We start from the raw sequence: 20,570 nt of genomic DNA, 5'->3' as shown, positions 1-20,570 counted from the left end.
AGATTTAAAATGATTAAATATGGGGGCTTCCCTGGTGGCACAGTGGTTGGGAATCTGCCTGCCAATGCAGGGGACGTGGGTTTGAGCCCTGGTCCGGGAAGATCCCACATGCCGCGGAGCAACTAAGCCCATGTGCCACAACCACTGAGCCTGTGCTCTAGAGCCCGCGTGCCACAACTGCTGAAACCCGTGTGCCTAGAGCCCGTGCTCTGCAACAAGAGAAGCCACCGCAGTGAGAAGTCCGCGCACCGCAATGAAGAGTGGCCCCTGCTCGCCGCAACTAGAGAAAGCCCGCGTGCAGCAACGAAGACCCAACGCAGCCAAAAATAAACAAATAAAAAAATAATAAATTAAAAAAAAAGATTAAATATGAAGGGCCTGGGGACCATGCTGGTACAGGGTAAATGCTGCTATGTTTAGCTCTAATTACTCTCTGATAACTATGTGATCCTGTCCCTCTGTTGCTTACATTCCCTCTGGGTGGCTCCTGATCATCTCTGTTCTCCTGATTTGGAGTCTGCCCATCTCTCTAGCGCATCACTCCTCAGGCTTTGCTTTTCAGCAGCTTTTTGTGGTACACGGGCCTCTCACTGTTGTGGCCTCTCCCGTTGTGGAGCACAGGCTCCGGACGCGCAGGCTCAGCGGCCATGGCTCATGGGCCCAGCTGCTCCGCGGCATGTGGGATCTTCCCAGACCGGGGCACGAACCTGTGTCCCCTGCATCGGCAGGCGGACTCTCAACCACTGCGCCACCAGGGAAGCCCGCTAATGAATTCTTTAGGGCTGTGTTTCTACCTCTTAAGGTACTCCTACTCCACACCCCTACCCCCTTGAGGTCTGGTTCTGCAATGTTTTGCACATATCTTTTTCCTTGCACTTAATCTATTTTCTATTTTGTATCTCTCTCCCGTGCATTCCTAGCGTGTTCTTCACATAAGGTAGACTCAATAAGTACTTGTTAATAAATGAATTAGAAGAGGAGCTTTCCTATTTTAAGTACAGTATCATATTGTCCCAATTATTTTGCAGTTAGTTAGAGGGAGCAAAATTTACCTTGTTAGTAAATTTTGAGGAGGGGAAGGTCAACATGAGGACTTTCTTGATAGGGGGCCCTTTGTCATCATAGAGCGCACAGGACCGGACAAGAACCACGGCAAACCTATAGTACCACCTGCCTCTGGTGGACCTTACAGTTTCAACCATCTTGTTTGTGAAGGCAGTAGTTCTGTGTTTAGCTTAGTGATGGTAATATCAGCTATTTGGTATTTGATAACATTTTTCTAATGATTGAAAAAAAATTTTTCTCATTGTTTCGAAACTCCAGTGTATTGTCCTGGAAATAGCAACATTATCCAGTTGTGGACATGTGGACATGTACTCTCTATCTTTAGAGTACTATACATCAGTACCGTTTCAGTTAAGAGAGAATGCATAGGAGAAGGTAACACGGGCCACAAACAATGGATAGCTTTATTTATTTACTTTAAGAATTTGAAAGAAATAAAATGTGATATCTCAGCTTTCTATCTAAAGCGTATCAGTGACCCTTTAAAGAGCCTGTAGTTAGTTATATCTGATAAACACATAATAATGAGCTGAATTTTAAGGACTTTTTTCCCATTATCCCCTGCAGCTTTGCCCTGTCAGATGAAGCATACAGATCCCTAAGAGATCAAGATAAAGACCAGTGTATTCTGATTACTGGGGAAAGCGGAGCAGGAAAAACAGGTAAGGCCACTGGACAATCTTACTTTCTCCTGTAGAAGGGTAGACGCTGCACAGAATGATGATGGCAGAGCAGGTGGGTGGAGCCTTATTAGCATGACGCTCACAGGACTCATGCTGGGAAGGCTAGTGATTAGGATCCTGGAATGTTCTCCAGGAAGGACTTGCCTCATCTCTCCTGTGAAGGAGCAGGCACCTATCAAAAGGGTTCCAACCAATGTGGGAGTGTCTTTCTGGATTCTAGACCTTTCTGTTGCAGTTCCTGCGTTCTTCAAGGTCTTTTACCTTCCCTCCAAGACACCAAGGTCTAGTGCGAGGTCTCACCACTTCCCTAAGAAATGCCAGACTGTTTGGGTTTGGAGATCCCACAACCACAGACTATCTCTCTGCTAAAAAGTGAGGGAGGGCGCCAGGAAAATGCTGGATTTCACTGTAGAAAAGTCTTCCTCTGAAGCCTGAAGAATTGAGATTTTTGTACACATTTTTAGACAGGCTGGCAACCTCCCCATAAAACAACCCCTCACATGGGGAGGGAGTGTGCTTTTTTTTTCTTGTGCTTTTAATAAAAGCAATCTGTGTGATTGTCTTGAGTGAGAAAGTGATTTTACACATGGTGCCCAGCTACCTGGAAAACGTTCAAAAGAGCTGTGATCGCTGAGTCCAAACTTAGACAGGTTAGAACTGCTGTTGTCAGTAGGTTTCTTTGACGGAACTGATGAGTCCAGGAAAGAGGAGGATAGTATTTTCATAACTGGTTCATCTGTAAGATGTTCTTGTTTTATAGATAAGACTCTGATCATTGGTCATTTCTGTTAGTTTGCCAAAGTGGGATTTAAATGCTTCAACTTTACTTGGCTCTTTAAGTATCAGATTAATAACTTTGATTTCCTGATGCTCAAGAGAAGAAAATCCCCTGTGGATATTTCAGTCAACTGACTGAATTCATTTTGTTCATTAGCCCTTAGTTAGAGTTGTGTCTTTAAACTCTCCCCATCTGCGCTGAAATGGCTTTTCTTTCTATACCTATTTCTTCTGCCACTTTCTTAAGGAGTACCTCTTCCCTACCCCTCAGCGTAACTGGAGAAAGAATGGCTAGATAAGATGTGTCCAGCTCCCTTCCCGGAGCCTTTGGAGACATAGTGCACTGTTTCTTTGCAAGGTTGTGCAGGTTCTAGGCTCTGGATGGGCAGAAATGGAGGGGAAAAGAGTGGCATGTAAGAATCAAGGTAACAGAGAGCACAGACTCATATAATTGGAAGGGATCTTAGTTAGAGACCATTTAGTGTAGGGTCCTCCCCAGGGACAGCCAAACTCCTTTTATAGTGATGCAGGGCTCACTGCTTTGTAAGGTGGCCTGTGGACTTTGTCACACAGGTTTGGGAACAAAAGTTCTTCCTTACCTAGAGGTGAATTCTGCCTCTGTGTATTCGTCTTAACTCTGCAGTCTGGGACCTTACCAAATTAGTCTACTTTCTCTCCTACAGGACAATCACTTAATTCTTTGAAGTCATCCATCAAAGCTTCCTAGGGCTAAAAATCCCTTTTCTTTAAAAATTTCTCATGTGATACACGTTCATTTATTCATTCATCTAGGAAAATTCCTGAGTACCTACTAGGTGAAAGGTACTGCAGTAGGTACCAGTGATACATTGGTGAGCCAGACACCATTCCTGTCCTTGTCAAGTTTATAGTGTAGTACAGGAGATAAACAATAGCTCTGCGCTATATATGTACATACATCTAAATGTATACAGGTCTACATACAATTTATATACAGAACATTAAGTGTAGTGAAGTGAGGTGTACACTTGTAAGGGTGCGTATACGAACATGTAACAGGTGGATTGAATCTCGTTCCCAAATCCCTCACTGTCATGGTCATATTATTCCAGCGTCTGCCCAGTTTGTCAATATGCTTTATAAAATTGCATCCCAAGAAGTAAACAGAATACTTCAAATTTGCTCCTGGTTATTGTGAAACTATTGCCCTCTTAACGTGGATACGAGACTTCTATTCATGTGGTACGTGTATTGACTCATATTGGTCTTTTCATCGAGCAAGGTGTTATAGGTTTCTTGTATATTAACTTCTGTTTGGTCAGATTTTCTCAGTTGGGTATTGTTCAACAAAATTATTTTAAGTCTACATGTAGAATCTTTTGTTTATGATTCTGTTCCCTCCCATAGAACCACTGCCGTGCCATTGGGAAATAATAATAGTAGCTAACTTACATGAGCACTTACCACGTGTTGGGCGTTGTGGTTAGCATATTGCACGTATGAGATAAGTATTCTTATCCCCATTTTTATGATGGAGAAATTGAGCCACAGAAAGGTTAAACAACTTGCTTAAACTTAGAATTAGAATCCCATTTTCTAATCCTGTCAACCCTACCTCACAGTGAGTAAGTGGCAGAGCTGGGATCTTGAACGCAGGTAGATATATAGCTCTAGAGACCCCACTTGTCTCAGCTCAGGCTGCTGTAACAAAATACCAGAGACTGAGTGATTTAAACAACAGACATTTATTTCTCATAGTTCTGGAAGCTGGGAAGTCCAGTCAAGGTGCCTGGTGAGGACCTTCTCTCTGTGTCCTCACATGGGAGGAGAGTTTAAAAGTGAGCCTGAGCAGTCTCTGGTCTTCTTCCTCTTATAAGGACGTTAATCCCATCACCGAGGTCCTACCCTCATGTCCTCATCTAAACCTAGTTACCTCCTGAAGGCCCCAGCTTGGAGGTTAAGGTTTCAGCATATGAATTTCAGGGGGACACAAACATTTAATTCATGGCACCATTTTTATCCACTATGCTAAGCTGTATCTTCATACTTTGAACATGATGCTTTTTGAGTGCCATTAAACCCATTGCCCTTGTTGGTATTTTTTTTTTTTTTTAAACTAGCCTCCAGTGTCTCTTTAAGGCAGGGATTATGTTTTCTTCATCTTTGTGTCCCTATAGCCTGACTTAATGCCTGGGACCCATTAGGCAATCACTACATGTTTGAATGATTGAATAAATGCCATCCTCCAACCCGAGCCTCCTTCTGTGTCTTAATTTAAGAAATTGACGAAAATACTGAATCAGACCAGGACAAAGACTGATCCTGACAACTGAAAATTGAAATATAGTTAATTCATTAAAAGTTAATTTGGCGGAATTCCCTGGCAGTCCAGTGGTCACGACTCTGAGCTCTCACTGCCGAGGGCCTGGGTTCGATCCTTGGTCGGGGAACTAAAAATCCCATAAGCCTCGTGGCACAGCCAAAAAGAAAAACAAAGTTGTTGTGTTGATTAGTTCTGGATCATCTTTCTTTATCTTTCTATATTCTCTTTAGGGCGGTCACAACTAGTCTCAGATTATGTTTTTGCCTCCTAAACTGTACCCTCCACTCAGTACCTCTTACTTTGTCTTCCAGCTTACACATCCAGTACCTGCTTGACAGTCTATGTGGGTTCTCAGAGGCATCTCAAACTAAGCACGCCCTAAATCGAACTTTTGATTTTACCCTCCTACCCAAACTTCCTGGTCTCAATAAATGGGACCACCCATCAGCCTAGTTTCTCAAGCTAGAGATGTAACTGTCATCCTTGATATTTTCCTTTCCTGTATCTTCCACATGAATCCCATTTTCTAATCCTGTCAACCCTACCTCTAAAATATATCTCATGCCAAGTTCTTTCTTCCTTTTCTTTGTATCCATATGGCGACTCTAGTTAGACTAAGCCACTAACCATTACTTCCTTTGAGGACTGTTTGTAGCAATGTCTAACAGGTCTCTTCTTTTCCCCCTATGCTTGCCTACAGTTTTTTTTTCACAGACACCAGAATGATCTGTAAAACTGAAAACTGGATCAAACCCTTGGCCTGTTAAAAAAATTTTGTTTCGAGTTACCTTTTTGTGTGTGTGTGTGATGAGAACTTTTAAGATCTACTGTCTTAGCAACTTTTTTATTTAGCCTCACCACACGGCATGCAAGATCTTAGTTCCCCCACCAGGGATCGAACCCATGCTCCCTGCAGTGAAAGCGCCAAGTCCTAACCACTGGACCGGCAGGGAATTCCTCTGAGCAACTTTTAAGTATACAATACAGTGTTAACTATAGTTGCCATGATGTACATTAGATCCCTAGAACTTCATCTTATAACTGGAAGTTTGTACCTTCTGATCACCTTTCACCCATCTCCATTTCCCCCTTCTCCTTCTCAAACCAGCAATCTACTCTTCTCTTTGTTTCTATGAATTTGTCTTTTTTTTTTTTTAGATTCCATATATAAGTGAGATCATACAGTATTTGTCTTTCTCTGACTTATTTCAGTTAGTATAATGCCTTCACGGTTCATCCGTGTTGTCACAAATGGCAGGATTTCCTCCTTTTTTTTTTTGGCTGAACAATAGTCAGTTGTGTGTGTACACACACACACACACACACACACACACACACACACCACATTTTTCTCTATTCATTTGTCCATAGACCGACCGACACTTGTTTCCATTTCTTGACTATTGTAAATAATGCTGCAATGAACATGGGAGTGCAGATACCGCTTCAACATAGTATTTTTTTTTCCTTTGAATATATACCCAGGAGTGGTATTGCTGGATCATATGGTAGTTCTATTTTTAATTTTTTGAGGAACTTCCATACTGTTTTCCATAGTGGCTGCACCAATTTACATTCCCACCGAGAGTGCATAAGAATTCCCTTTTTCCACATCCTCTCCAACACTTACTTCTTGTGTTTTTTTGATATTAGCCATTCTGACAAGTGTGAGGTGGTATCTCATTGTGGTTTTGATTTGCGTTTCTCTGATAATTAATGATGTTGAGCATCTCTTCATGTGCCTGTTGACCATCTGTATGTCTTCTTTGGAAAAATGTCTATTCAGGTCTTCTGCCCATTTTTTAATCGGATTGTTTGGGGTTTTTTTGGTTGAGCTGTATGAGCTATTTATGTATTTTGGATATTAACCCCTTATTGGTCATATTATTTGCAGATATTTTCTCCCATTCAGTAGGTTGCCTTTCCATTTATTAATCATTTCTTTTGCTGGCAGAAGCTTTTTAGTCTGATGTAATCCAACTTGTTTATTTTTGCTTTTGTTGTTTGTACAACAAAACATATCCAAAAAATCATTGCCAAGACCAGTGTCTAAGAGTTTTCCCCTATGTTTTCTTTTAGAAGTTTCACGGTTTCAGGTCTTACATTTAAGTCTTTAATCCATTTTGAGTTAATTTTTGTGGGTGGTAGTTAATTTTTGTCAGTTCCATTCTCTTACATGTGTATATCCAGTTTTCCCAACACCATTTATTAAAAAGACTGCCTTTTTTCCATTGAATATTATTGGCTCCTTTGTCAAATATTAGTTGACTGCTTATGCATGGGTTTATTTCTGGTCTCTTCATTCTGTTTCATTCATCTATGTGTCTGTTTTTATGCCAGTATCATACTATTTTGATTACTGTAGCTTTGTAGTATAATCTGAAATCAGGGAGTATGATGCCTCTAGCTTTGTTCTTCTTTCTCAATACTGCTTTGGCTATTTGGGGTCTTTTGTGCTTCCATATGAATTTTAGGCTTGTTTGTTCTATTTCTGTGAAAAATGCCATTGGAATTTTGACAGGGATTGTATTGAATCTATAGATAGCTCTGGATAGTATGGGATGTTTTAACAGTATTAATTCTTTCTGTTCACGAATGTGAAATAGCTTTCCATTTGCTTGTGTCACTTAAATTTCTTTCACCAATGTCTTATCATTTTCAGTATACAGATCTTTCACCTCTTGGTTAAATTTATTCCTAAGTATTTTATTGTTTTTGTTGCTATTGGAAATGGGATAGTTTTCTTTATTGCTTTTTAAAATTATTTATTGTTAGTATAAAGAAATGCTACTGATTTCTGTATGTTGATTTTGTATCCTACAACTTTACTAAATTGGTTTATTACTTCTTACAGTCTTTGGTGGAGTCTTTTGGATCTTCTGTACATAAGATCCTGTCATCTGTAAACAGAGACGATTTTACTTCTTCCTTTCTGTTTCTGATGCCTTTTATTTCTTTTTCTTGCCTAATTGCTCTGCCTGGGACTTTCAGTACTATGTTGAATAGGAGTGGGGAGGGTTGTCTTGTTCCTGATCTTACAGGAAAAGCTTTCAACCTTTCACCATTGAGTATGATGTTAGTTGCCTGCTTGTCCTGTATGGCCTTTATTATGTTGATGTATACTCCTTCTTTATCTAATTTGTTGAGAGTTTTTATCATGAGAGGATGTTGAATTTTGTCACATGCTTTTTCTGGACTTATTGAGATGATCATATGATTTTATTCTATTAAAATGTGATGTATGTGTTAAATGTGAGGTATCACATTTATTGATTTGCATGTGTTGGACCATCCTTGCATCCCACGGATGAATTCCGCTTGATCATGGTATATGGTCCTTTTAATGTGCTGTTGAATTCAGTTTGCTAGTATTTTGTGAATTTTGGCCCTTATATTCATTAAGGATATTGACCTATAGTTTTCTTTTCTTGTAGTATCCTTATCTGGCTTTGGTATAAGGGTAATGCTGGGTTTGGAAGTGTTCCCTCTTTGTATTGCAAGAGTTTGAGATAGTTCTGGTCTTGGGCTTTTCTTTTTGGGAGGTTTTTGATTACTGACTCAATCTTCTTAGTAGTAATCGGTCTGTTCAGATTTTCTATTTCTTCATGATTCTAGGAACTTGTCCATTTCTTCTAGGTTGTCTAATTTGTTAGCATATAATTGTTCATAGTAGTCGCTTATGTTCCTTTATTTCTGTGGTATCTGTTGAATGTCTCCTTTTTCACTTACAATTTTATTTATTTGAGCCCTTTTTCTTTTTTTCTTGGTTAGTTTGCCAATTTGGTTTATTTTTTCAAAGAACCAACTTTTAATTTTGTTAATCTTTTCTACTGCTTTCCTGATTCTCTGTTTCATTTATTTCTGCTCTAATCTTCATTATTTCCTCAAAAAAGCTGTATCTTCTGCTAAGATTGGGCTTAGTTCTTATTTTTCTAGTTTTTTGAGGTATAATGTTAGGGTTTTTTTTTAAGATCTTTCTTTTATTCTTGATATATGCATTTATAGCTATAAAATTTCCTCTTGAAACATTCTTGCTGCATCTCATCAGTTTTGGTATATTGTTTTTCCATGTTTGTTTGCATCAAGCTTTTTTTTACATAAAAATATTTAATAGTTTCCATTGCACCAAAATATAAGCCAAACCCCATGTGCCTGTTACACAAGATTCTGCTTGATCTAGCCTCGACCTTGTTCTTCACCTTCCCCTCATGCTTTCCCCCCTTCTAATGGCAGCTCATGTTACTTTTCACTAAAAGGCCTGCTGTTTATTGTATGTAGCCAGTGTCATTATATAGAGTTTCCCACCCCTTTTTAGATCATTCATTTGAACTCTGGATATAGGCTCTTACCACTGTTTACTCAGAAATTTGTGATATCTTTGGTTGTTTAGAACTCTTTGTTTCCAGTAAGAACTTTAAGAGGACATTGGTATCTTGGGGGAAAGTTTTTGCTCCTTCCGTGTCACTAACCAGTTCTTTTCTTGTGAAACAGAATTTAATTCTTAGAAGCAGTACAGCTTCTTGTTTGCTTCCAGGTTAACCAGTGAAAATGGTGGCAAGGCAAGTTAAAAACTGTGTCCCTGACAGAAGTCATTTGTATTAGTGATGTATCTCGTGCCACCTACCCCTACCTCAATCCCTTTGACTGTATCTACAAGCCTATTCATTTCACGTGTTTCCTTTTTTAAAGCATAAGGGAGGAAGAGATGAAAATATTCCTAAGCCTATTCACTTTTTTAGATTTTTACTCATTCTTCATCATGTCTAAAGATTTCTTTGAGTATCTGATTGTTTCAGTTTGTTCCTGAGTGAGTCATCAGAAGTGGGTTGTGGTCACTGGTTTGATTGGTATTGGCCAGTTCTTCATCTCCTCTGGAACATGTGTTCCAAGAAGACAGCACATCCACTCATGAGCCATGAGTATATGACCTCCTCCTTCTCAGAGAGTTGTAAACCATACTGCTTCCTCCTGGAGCAAAATTCCATCTCCTGGTAGGCTCGTGTACCTTCTTTATTAAGAAACTGAGTGGAGGTTGCTGTTACTGTTTCACAGGGAGGGCATTCATTCTTTTCTGAGAAAAACAAAAACACCTTATTCCTCTGGTGGAAATCTAGTGGCACATGGAGTTCATTCTTCTTTTCTATATTTTTCTCTTCTCTTTTCTCTTCTATTTTTCTAGTCAATAACTTGTCCTCTTTGTTTCAGTGTCCCATTCACCACTTGAAATCCTATCGTTTTCCCTGGATTTAGTCCCTTCTAGGACTCCTTTGCCCTCTGTCATAAGCTGAAGAATGGACAGCTGCTTCACAGGGTCATCACCTCCTCCTCTGGTAGGAAGCTCTGTTTACAGGTGCTGCTTCAGCAAGAGGCTGGAGAGGGTACCACAGACACCCTGGAGCAGTACGTCTCAAACCTTCCACTGGGAAGCACCAGGTTCCCTTCTCTTGCAGTCTGCTGCTGACCAATACCAGAAAAATAAAATAAAAGAAGACATAGAAAATTCAGGCCCCGATTTCTGTTTAGCTTCCACAGACAAACTACCAAATTGCTACAGAAACTTCTCAACGCCTACTCTCATATGTAGATAGACCAGTAGCAGTCCAGGGGCCGACCAGCTTTTGAGTAGTGCTGGTCGTCAGACCGTACTTTGAGTAGCAACTGTCCAGAAGTCTCTCGAAGCATTTGTCTTGTTTTTGAGCTACTGTGCTTTTTAGATCTGGTGATGTTTCACTTGTCCGTTATCATTAAAATCCTGGTGCTGGGCAGTGGACACCACTACTGAGAGCTGCTGTTTTTAAATATCTACTCAGCTATACTCTTTGGTAGCTGCTCAGCCCTTTCTTTACATTTATAGATCCCAATAGCATCTCCTACCTCTCCATTTCCATAGAGACATCTAGTGTTTTACTTATGTATTCCCATCTTTTTCTACTTTTCTTTCTTTTTGAAAGCAGGGGTACAGAAATTGTTTCAAATTGTATTAAGGTTTTAATTGTCATCAGACTATAGTTTTGAGTAGACTCTGTGTTGTTTAATGTCTCTGTTTCATGGAGATTACTTACGGGAAAATGAAATGATGGAAAATAATACAGAGATTTGCAGTACAGTGTGTGAGGAATTTCAAGAAGGGGTTTACTCTCAATTCTGTGGGGAAGAGGAATGCCAGGCCATTTTGGAAATGTCACATTATCTTAGTCACCAAAATTTTTTTGAATACATGTAGCTATTAGCACTTTTGTGTTAGTGAATGAATGAAAGAAGAAGATAACTAACATTTATTGAGGGCCTGGAACGTGCTATGTACTTACGTATAGCATCCCTTTTCAGTGAGAGTTTTTGCTTAATAGCATATACAGAACCACCATGTAGTATCCGAGGGCTCATTTTATAAGAAGTAATTAAGTTAACGAGGTTGTAAACCCCCCTGGCAGATGATGATGTTACTGGTCTTAAACACTGGAGACACTCTTACACTGTAGGGTTGTATAATGTGGGCACTCAGGGAGAGGCGTGAACATTTTGAATCCTTTGGGGGCCTATTTAATTCATTACTGCTGTGCTAAATAAAAAATCCATCATGCCTCATAAAAGTGCCCAACTATTTCTAGGCAGGGAACTCACAATTCACTATCATGAATACAAATAGTTTGTGGGAAACCATTCAAGCACCGATGGGGGCAGGCAGGCAGAACATGAGGGAACCATCGTAACTGCATTTTTCCAAGGCCATCAGAGTAAACTGTGGGCCTGAGAAGATGATCCTGATATAAGAAAGCATTATAAATTATTTGATTTCTAATTTTACAGTTACATCAGTTTCTAGGAACTCTGCAGCCATCTGCTAAAAGAGTTACAAAGCCTGCCTTGCTCATTAAGACCCTTGGTTCTGAACCCCAAGTGAGCTTGTACTGCTCTACATCTGTGATAGTTTTCTGACTCGGTCAGCGACAGAGATGTGACTGACTGGCTGTAGCCTAAACATCCATGAGCATTTTCCAATGCTGAGTATCTCCACATGGCAGCAGAATAGCTAAGCAAGCTCGAGGCCAAAATGAGCTTTGTTTTGTTTCCTCCTCATGCGAGAGAGGCCTCTCTTGACTCACGTGTTTGACATGAATTATCAGATTTTGTGGCCAACTTTCAGAAGCAAAGCAACTTACATATAGTTGTATTTCAATAAAAACATTGCCGTTCATGATTCCTCTTGGAGCAGAGGCTGCGTTTCTCATTGCAAGACCCATGTTTTTCGTACAGTGATCGGGGCAGTTCCCAGCTGCCTGTCGGGTCAGTTTGGATGTGCTGCAGCTGGGTGATTTTGCAGCACTGCAGACTCAGGACTGCTAAAAAAGGGTGTTCTTCTGTGTTACAGAGTCCTTGTTTCATTGTATACAAACATGGCTTGCTTGATTTAGGCAGTCATACTCTTTAGGTCACTGGACCACCAGACCTTTGTAAGCATAGTCCCTAGAAAAACTTGGGTGTCTTAACCAAGGAGATAGAGAGGTATAGAAGTAGATAAATATGTCAGTATTTGTGTGTGTGTAAATGTATGGCTTTCTCTATGCTATATGACATATATGACATAGTTTATATGATATGTATGTGACCTGTGACATTATTTGTATCTATGAATGCATGCATCGATATTTGTTAACTCCTGGATAAATTTATTAGCTCTGGAAAAAAACCTCAGAATAAGCCTTGCTTGTATTCCTACCTTTTTTTCCTGACACAGTATCTATGTGGAGCCTGCTCGATTCCATGCATAGGTTTTCATACTTGCCCATGAGATTCCCATCCTTTTGTCCTCATGGTTACAAATGTCTTTCATTGTTTTCCCTTTCTCATTCACTGATTGCTATTTCACAATGTTTTCTTACATAAAGAATATTATAGTATATGAATTTATATGGTTATATGATTACATATTACATAATTATATAATAACATATAGTAGATACTATTCACAACCCAATGCAAGGTACCAGAGTATGCAGAGTTAAATTAGTTATCATTCTTACCTTAACAGGAATTTAAAATTCCCAGAATCATAAACGATCATCTATAACCCCTTTCCATTCTTTATAGAAATGAATTCTGGTCTAGATATTTTGATCTAGAAATGTTTTGTTATAGGCCATTTGTTCATTAGTGCAGGATATCTGATAACGCTAGATGTTCTACTGTTTTCTGGTGAGAAGATATTTTGACTTTGAAGACTTCATATTTTGTTTGTCCAACTCAATGCATTTTAAAATTCAACATTCAAACATATATATGCACATAAATCTACCTATGTAAAGTATCTGTGAGTTAGAGAAAATGATGAACTAAGAATGAGTTCTAAGCAATGCTGTTATGGTTTGCCAATTTTAAATGCCAGCATTCTTATATCTAGAATGGCGGTGCTTTTCAGTATTTTGAGTACACGTGAAGAATACACTTTTTTGTCCTACGTAGAATCCTTTTATATTTTTACAGCAAACATGCAAGACGTTGTCACTGAGAGTATGATTACTAGATTAATGCATTCGGTCTACTCAAAAGTATTGCCTTGGAAAATGCTTAAGATTTTATGCTGTGCTTGCCAAGGTCATGTTTAATTGGTTCCTATGATAGTCCACATGATTCAAGAACTAGGCTTTGCAGTATGGAGGAGGATGATAATTTAATTCTTGACTCTCCTCAGAAATACAATATTTTTCATTCATAGAGGTTATCACATAAAGTTTTGATTTGGATAAATATGTAAACATTTGAATAAAGATGCAAATTTATTTGAACTTTAGCACAGAAGAGCCAAAGGAAATGAAGCAGAAAACCTCATGAGATAACTGTTACTTCCTGTTTGCAGCATGATGAAATATAATGAAAACAGCCCTCTAAACTACATTGGACCTTGCAACTTGTCCGTACAGGTTTACTTATTTTTTCTAAAGTAGTGACTATCTCATGAACTACTTGAGTTAAAGATCAAGTATTATGTCAGGAAAAAAATAATGAGTTGTCTCTTTTAGACAATGAGACTTTGAAGAAAATTACCCTTAATCCCAGCTTCCAAAAATGAATTATTAAAATGAGCGCAGTAATAGAATTCCTGAAGATAGTTAAGAACCTGAGCATAAAATCTTTTTAACAATTTAGAAAGAAGGATCTTCGAAGTATATTTAAAAATGATATTTGAATTACTTAAATAGATTTTAAAGTTAATAAAACTGATTCCTTGTTTCAATTTAAGTTAACCCATCTTTACATCTCAGTAGATATTGTGGGTTTACATACAATTTAACAGCCATGTGATGTAGGTCCAATCCAAATTCCAATAGATCTGCTCCTGGCGCCATTTTTAAATAGATTTGACCCTGAGAGAATTTGATGCCATTTAGTTCAGGCCATTAAAAGGTCTCTGAGAGGTCAAATCAATGCTAGCAGCCACCAAAGTGTTCTCATTCTTGGTTGATCACCCCCCGCTCCGTCTGCTCCCACACACATACACACAAAGCAGTTTGTCCATGGTGTCCACCCTGGGCCAGAACAGGATTTCCAGAGAACTGGGTGTAGCCATGTATCTGAGGTTGGAGGTTTGGCTGCAGTGAGGTTCATAATCACTGGAATAAGCAATATAGGCTGACCTGGACTTTTACTATTTCTTGCCAGTTTACCTAAAAGAAAACTTAGCTTTTCATGTAAAATATGTACATATATATTTGTTTGCCACTGTCTGGAGTTGTTTTGTCTATAAATGCTTCCACTCTTCTAATAGTGTAATGGGTTGGAAGGCTAGAAATTTAAGTCAAGGAAGAATATACAAAATACATGTGAGAGTGTAGGTGGGGATGGGGACCAGAGAATGCTGCTGAGAAAGGATGATGAGAAAGCCTGGAGGTGAGTTGTTTCAGAGGCCAGACTGTAGGGTTGGAATGTGTGGGCGATGCAGGAGAGTTGGCCCACAGTTGGAGACCAGGTAGCACAAGATGTCAGGAATTTTCTGGGAGGGCAGCCTCACCTGACTTTGAAAGCCAGGGAGCCTAGAAACAAAATATCGCAAAGTGACAGAAGAAGAGTTCCAGTGTGAACTGGTGGGTAGAGGGGAATGTAGCACCAAGAAGTGAAATGAAACGTAATAATATATAAACTCTTTGTTCATGACTGAGGCCAGTTCAGCCTGATGGAGCAGCAGAAGTGTGTCCATACAGTTCACCGGCCTTTAAATAGTTAAACCCTGAGAACGTTGGAAAACGTAGCTCAGGAACTTTACGCAATGGAGGATGTGTTAAGGGACTATGCCCTTTGGAGGGAGGGTATTGCAAAGATGAAAAGACTGATGTTTCTCAGCTACAGCCTTTAAAAGGAGACTGCAGAAATCCGCCATCACAGACCACCAGAGAATCTACTTGGACCCATTCTCGTTACCCAGAAAGCAAACTGGAGGGAGATTTAACTCCAACCATTGAAGAAGTACCCAGCATCCCACCACAATCCTCAGCTCCATGAGATCGCCTGCTTCTTCTGCACCATATTTGCTAGCACTCCCCTGAGAACTTTATGGGACCTGCATAGATTCTTGGTGCTCTGTGGCTCCTGTTATTAGGTGATGCTTTGGGGCTGTATATAGGCCCTGAAGCACACGTTGGGCAATGCGCCCAAGGTCGCGTTCCAACTGTTCATTTATTATTTCTTCAGTGGTGGGAAATGGGCTGGAAGTCACCTGCAGGTCTCCCTGTGAGAAAGAGCAGCGTTGAGGTTTGTCCCCTTACACCCATAGGTAGGGTTACTGCCACTCACACCTGGGGAAGGCTTTCCTGCCCTCAGACAGTGGCACCAGAGCAAAGAACTTGCAAGAAAGCAAGATTTGGGAGATTGGTTTTTCTTGCCTTGACTGCCTGGACCTGGGCCCATGTTTTATTCTACTGACATTTAATAGTTGAGTATTTCCCAGATCCTGATTACGGAACATTAGAACTAGGACAGTTGAATGAGAAACAGATTCTATGGCAAATAAGTTTGGGAGATGGTGCATTCTCCATCTTTTTCCAGAGTTCCACAATGCACATGCTCCTTTAAGAAGCCATTTTAAAAGGAAACCTATTTCACTTCATCTAACTTACTGTGGCCCAAAATTCATTTGACTTTAGACTTCATTTCCTCTGAATATCTATTATCATTCCTTGCAACTCAGTATTAAAAGGATCAGGTTCTTGGAAACAGATGCTAAGAGGAGACATGTACTAATAGGGGAAGGATAAAACCAAATTTGGCCCACCTTACCAGTTTGAGCTAAGAATTCTTCATATGCCTCCGGTGGCCTGCTTCTTTTAGCAGGGAACTTGTTCTATGAGTGAAGCCTATGAAAACAACTAGAAGATGCCCTGGAAGGTCTGTATTTCTTGTATTCAAATCCTTAAGATTAGTTGCTTAGTTTTTTAATCAATTTGAAGAGTAATTAATTTAATCTGATTGTAAGCAAACCAACTTTATTTAGAAACTATTTTTGAGGAAGGACAGTTCTTTTAAATTTAAAAAATACATTTGATAAAGACACCCAGGTTATCAAGTTAATTTTGACTTGAATCACCTATGTATAATATAGTAATTATATATAAATGATTGCTTTTTAAAAAAATTTATTTTTTATTGAAGTATGTTTAATTTACAATGTTATGTTAGTTTCAGGTGTACAGCAAAGTGATTCACTTAAATATATATATATATACACACACACACACACACACACACACACACACACACATACACACACACATACATATTCTTTTTCAGATTCTTTCCCATACAGGTTATTACAAAATATTGAGTATAGTTCCCAGTGCTATACAGTAGGTCCTTGTTGTTTATTTTATATATAGTAGTGTGTATCTGTTGCTCCCAAATTTATCCCTCCCGTCCTTTCCCCTTTGGTAACCATAGTTTGTTTTCTATGTGTGTGCGTCTGTTTCTGTTTTGTAAATAAGTTCATTTGTGTCATTTGTTAAGATTCCACATATAAGTGATATCATATGATATTTGTCTTTGTCTGACTTACTTCGCTTAGTATGATAATCTCTAGGTCCATCCATGTTGCTGCAGATGGCATTATTTCATTCTTTTATAGCTGAGTAGTATTCTGTTATTTGTATATACCACATCTTCTTTGTGCATTCATCTGTCGATGGACACTTAGGTTACTTCCATGTCTTGGCTATTGTAAATAGAGCTGCAGTGAACATGTATCTTTTCGAATTATGGTTTTCTCCGGATATATGCCAAGGAGTGGGATTGCTGGATCATATAGTAGCTCTAGTTTTCGTTTTTTAAGAAACAATTGCTTTAAGAAGATAGTCCTCCTCAGATTTTGTTGGCTATGTTTACTCAGTCAGTTTTTTAGCAACCCAGTGATAACCTTTAAGCACAATTCCTGTTATATCTGAATCAATGACATGTCTGAATAGAAAGCATGAATATTTTTAAAGGTTCCCAAAACATTCTTTGCTCCCAGGAGTGAAGTCATTTGAAAACACTGTTAGTGGGCCTTCTCTCCCAAATCTTTTCTCCTGAAAGTTGAAAAAAAATTTCTGCTTAATTTATTAATATGGCTTGTTTTCACCCACAGAGGCCAGCAAGCTTGTTATGTCCTACGTAGCAGCTGTTTGTGGAAAAGGAGCAGAAGTTAATCAAGTCAAAGAACAGCTTTTACAGTCCAACCCAGTCCTGGAAGGTAGGATTTTCTGTGTACATTGGGTCAGTATGACTGGAACGGTAAATCCAGTTTTCCGGGCACTTCTGGCACCTGGTGTGCTGGGAGGTGGGCTGGGAGGGGGAGAGTCAGGCCCAGACCTGCTGAGCAAAAGGTAGAGGCATCCTAGGAACTCCTGGCTTCACGCACTTGAAGGAGGGAACGCTTTACTCGTGTAAAAGGAGCTCTCCCAGTTGCAATCATTTTTCTCCCTTTTAATTTTTATTTGAATTACTTTCATTTTGCTTAATAATAATCAGCTGATACTTGCATTTGACTTGACAGCTGGGAGAAACTTGGTGGAAGAGAGCAATGTGAGGGCAGTGCTATTTTATCATTCAGGATAACACCCATGGCTGGTGATTTCTGTTGTCAGGGAAACCAAGGCTATGCCAGAGAAATATTTAAGGACCAGTTTTCTCAGGGTTACAAAAAGCCTACACCTGACTTTAGAGCTCAGATGCTGTGGTTGGCCATCTGTGTCTGTTAGTCAGCTTGGGCTGCCATAACACAGTACCATAGATTGGGTGGCTTAAACAACAGAAATCTATATTCTCACACTTCTGGGGGCTCAGAAGTATAAGCTCACCTGCTGGCAAGGTAGGTCTTCTTCTGAAGCCTCGGCTTGTAGGCAGCTGCCATCTTGCTATGTGCTCCCATGACCTCTTCTTTGTGTGTGTATATGGGAGGGGGAGGGGGGATGATGGGCAGGTGGGCGCTGGCTCCTGGCCTCATCTAATTACCTACCTCCCAGAGGCCCCATCTCCAAATACCATTACACTGGGGGGTTAGAGCTTCAAAATATGAATTGGGGGGTGGGGTCGGGTAGGGACACAAACATTTAGTCCATAATACCATCAGAAAACAAAGCCAGAGAGAAGTCCCCTTCTGCCATGGAGGTTGGCGTAAACCATCAGTATAAACCATCCTTATGTTGGAAACAGTAACTCAAAGCCTCTTCCTATTGCTGGAAAGCCCTTTGCCTTGCTTTATATTGTAAGCATACCAGTGTTGTCATTTAACACAGTTGTTGGGGTAGAGTAGTTTTCTCAACCTTGGTGCTGTTGACATTTTGGACTGGATAAGTCTTTGCTGTGGGGTGCTGTCCTGTGAAGTGTAGGATGTTTAGCAGTATCCCTGGCCTCTAACCACTGGGTGCCAATAGCACCCCTGCCTCTAGTTGTTACCATTGAAAATGTCTTCAGACAATGCCAGATGTCCCCTGAGGGCATCAAGACCACCTTGATCAGAATCTCTGGTCTAGAAGAGTAGTTTGGTTCAGCCCTTTGTTCGAAGTCATGGAAGGTCAAGATTTAACATGGATTAAAGCAGAACTGCTCTGTGGGGGGAGACCCGCCCCCCCCCCCCCGCCCCAGTATGGAGGAACAGAACTCTGCCCATTGTCTTTGTTGCTCAGGCTAGTCCCTCCTTCCACTTTATTACAAGGAGGCACCATGCATCTTTATCCTCCAGACAGTGAAATAAAACTCATGAGAATACTTTGCTTGTGAGAAGCAAAGGCCAGAACACCTGTCACATTGTTATTGATCTTTCTTCCCCTTCAGGACCTTAACAAATAAAGAAGCTATTGTAGAAAGTGTTTTATCTTTATCTTATTATTCCAGTCTTTTACTTTTTGCTTGCTGTCTTTTGCTTTTAGTTAGGATGCTATACATGTGTTATATTTCTATAGATGCTTATTTTAAGAATGCTGTGATCTAAAGGAGAAACACTGTGGAATGCTATAGCTTGCATCTGTGATTAGAATCTGGCCCTTTATTCAATGGTATTTGAAACTAGGCCCCAGTGCAGGAACTGGAAGAAATGTCTACTGTGGGCATGTATTATCTTTTGTGGGAATGCTTTACTTTTTAACTGGAGCTGCTACTGTAAATGAACATTTAGAACAATGAACTTAAAAAAAACAATTGAGGAATGTGTCTCAAGTGTTCTATAATGGAACACTTGTTTTTGATTCTGTGGCTCACAGTAAAAGACTTTAGTGTTTAGAGCTGTGTTTAGTAATGTGCAACTCAGATTTGTTTGATGAAAAGATGGTTTATGGCTTGCAAATGGCACCCTGAATAAAGTTTTTTTGAAGCAATTCCTTCACTTGCCCTTGACCTTCAAGCCACAATAAACTCTCCTTTATGTGTCAGCATCTCGTGCTGGACTTTGGGGCTGTGCAAATTAGTTAATTTGGCATCCCTGCTTGTTGACACCCACCACAAAGATCTAGCCTGTGAAAACACGAAAAATGTCATGGTCTTCATGATGACTAGGTCAACACTCACCCTTATCAAGGTTGCATTTATTAAAATCCTTTAGCTGGTGGTGGACGTAGGATAAGGATGTGAACCTCTTCAGCATCCTTTTTTGAGTGTTTCCCATGTGCAGGTTTCCTTACTTAATATAACATCTCAGCTTATTTTCTGTTAAAGAGAGAATTTGGTGTCAGGGACCTACGAAACCATACCCATTCCAAGTGGAATCTCTGAATCAAAGAACTTGCCCTGTGTTGACTTTAAATTTTGTCTTAACTAGCAGGAGCCAACTATTTTGTTTTTTTTTTTTACAATCAAAAACATAAAAATACTAGCTAACGTGAAATATAACACAGCAGGTTTGGCTACTGAATACCCGCAGTGAGCGTTACACATCTGGATCAGGTGATTGCTTTCAAAACTTGGACCAGCTTTTAGCCATTGTTAATCATGTGAGCTCTTGTTAGGCTAATCTTAATTTAATGAAGTTGTGGCGGCTTCCAGGGATTTGATGCCCGACCCCTTAATTTAAAGATTCATTTCTGTTTGCCGCATCATCGTGCATCACTCTGTAGTCCTTGCTGGCGGCCGTGTGGCCCACGGATCCCAGTAACAGCCTCGGGGTGGGGTGGGAGGGTATTGGTAGAGAAGCAGAATTTCATGCCCATCCCTTGACTCATTGAACCAAAGTGTGCACTTGACCAAGATCCTCAGGTGATTGGTTTACACGTTAAAGTTTGAGGTGCACT

At 39.9% G+C, this 20,570-nt stretch overlaps 1 protein-coding gene across 4 annotated transcripts in view; it reads left to right on the top strand.

Annotated features, from left to right (window-relative positions):
• Positions 1–20,570, top strand: part of MYO1B (myosin IB) — a 183,189-nt gene that overhangs the window by 85,872 nt on the left and 76,747 nt on the right. For all 4 annotated transcript variants that reach the window (XM_060302130.1, XM_060302128.1, XM_060302129.1 and 1 more), the window contains exons 4-5: positions 1,633–1,727; positions 17,435–17,539. In XM_060302130.1, coding sequence (XP_060158113.1) covers positions 1,633–1,727; positions 17,435–17,539 — 200 coding nt within the window. The remainder of the gene's footprint in view (positions 1–1,632; positions 1,728–17,434; positions 17,540–20,570) is intronic.

This window comes from Globicephala melas, chromosome 7, assembly GCF_963455315.2.
Source record: "Globicephala melas chromosome 7, mGloMel1.2, whole genome shotgun sequence".
NCBI classification, from domain to species: Eukaryota; Metazoa; Chordata; class Mammalia; order Artiodactyla; family Delphinidae; genus Globicephala; species Globicephala melas.
The sequence above is the reverse complement of the archived record's forward strand: the minus strand, read 5'-3'. Positions and strand labels throughout refer to the sequence as shown.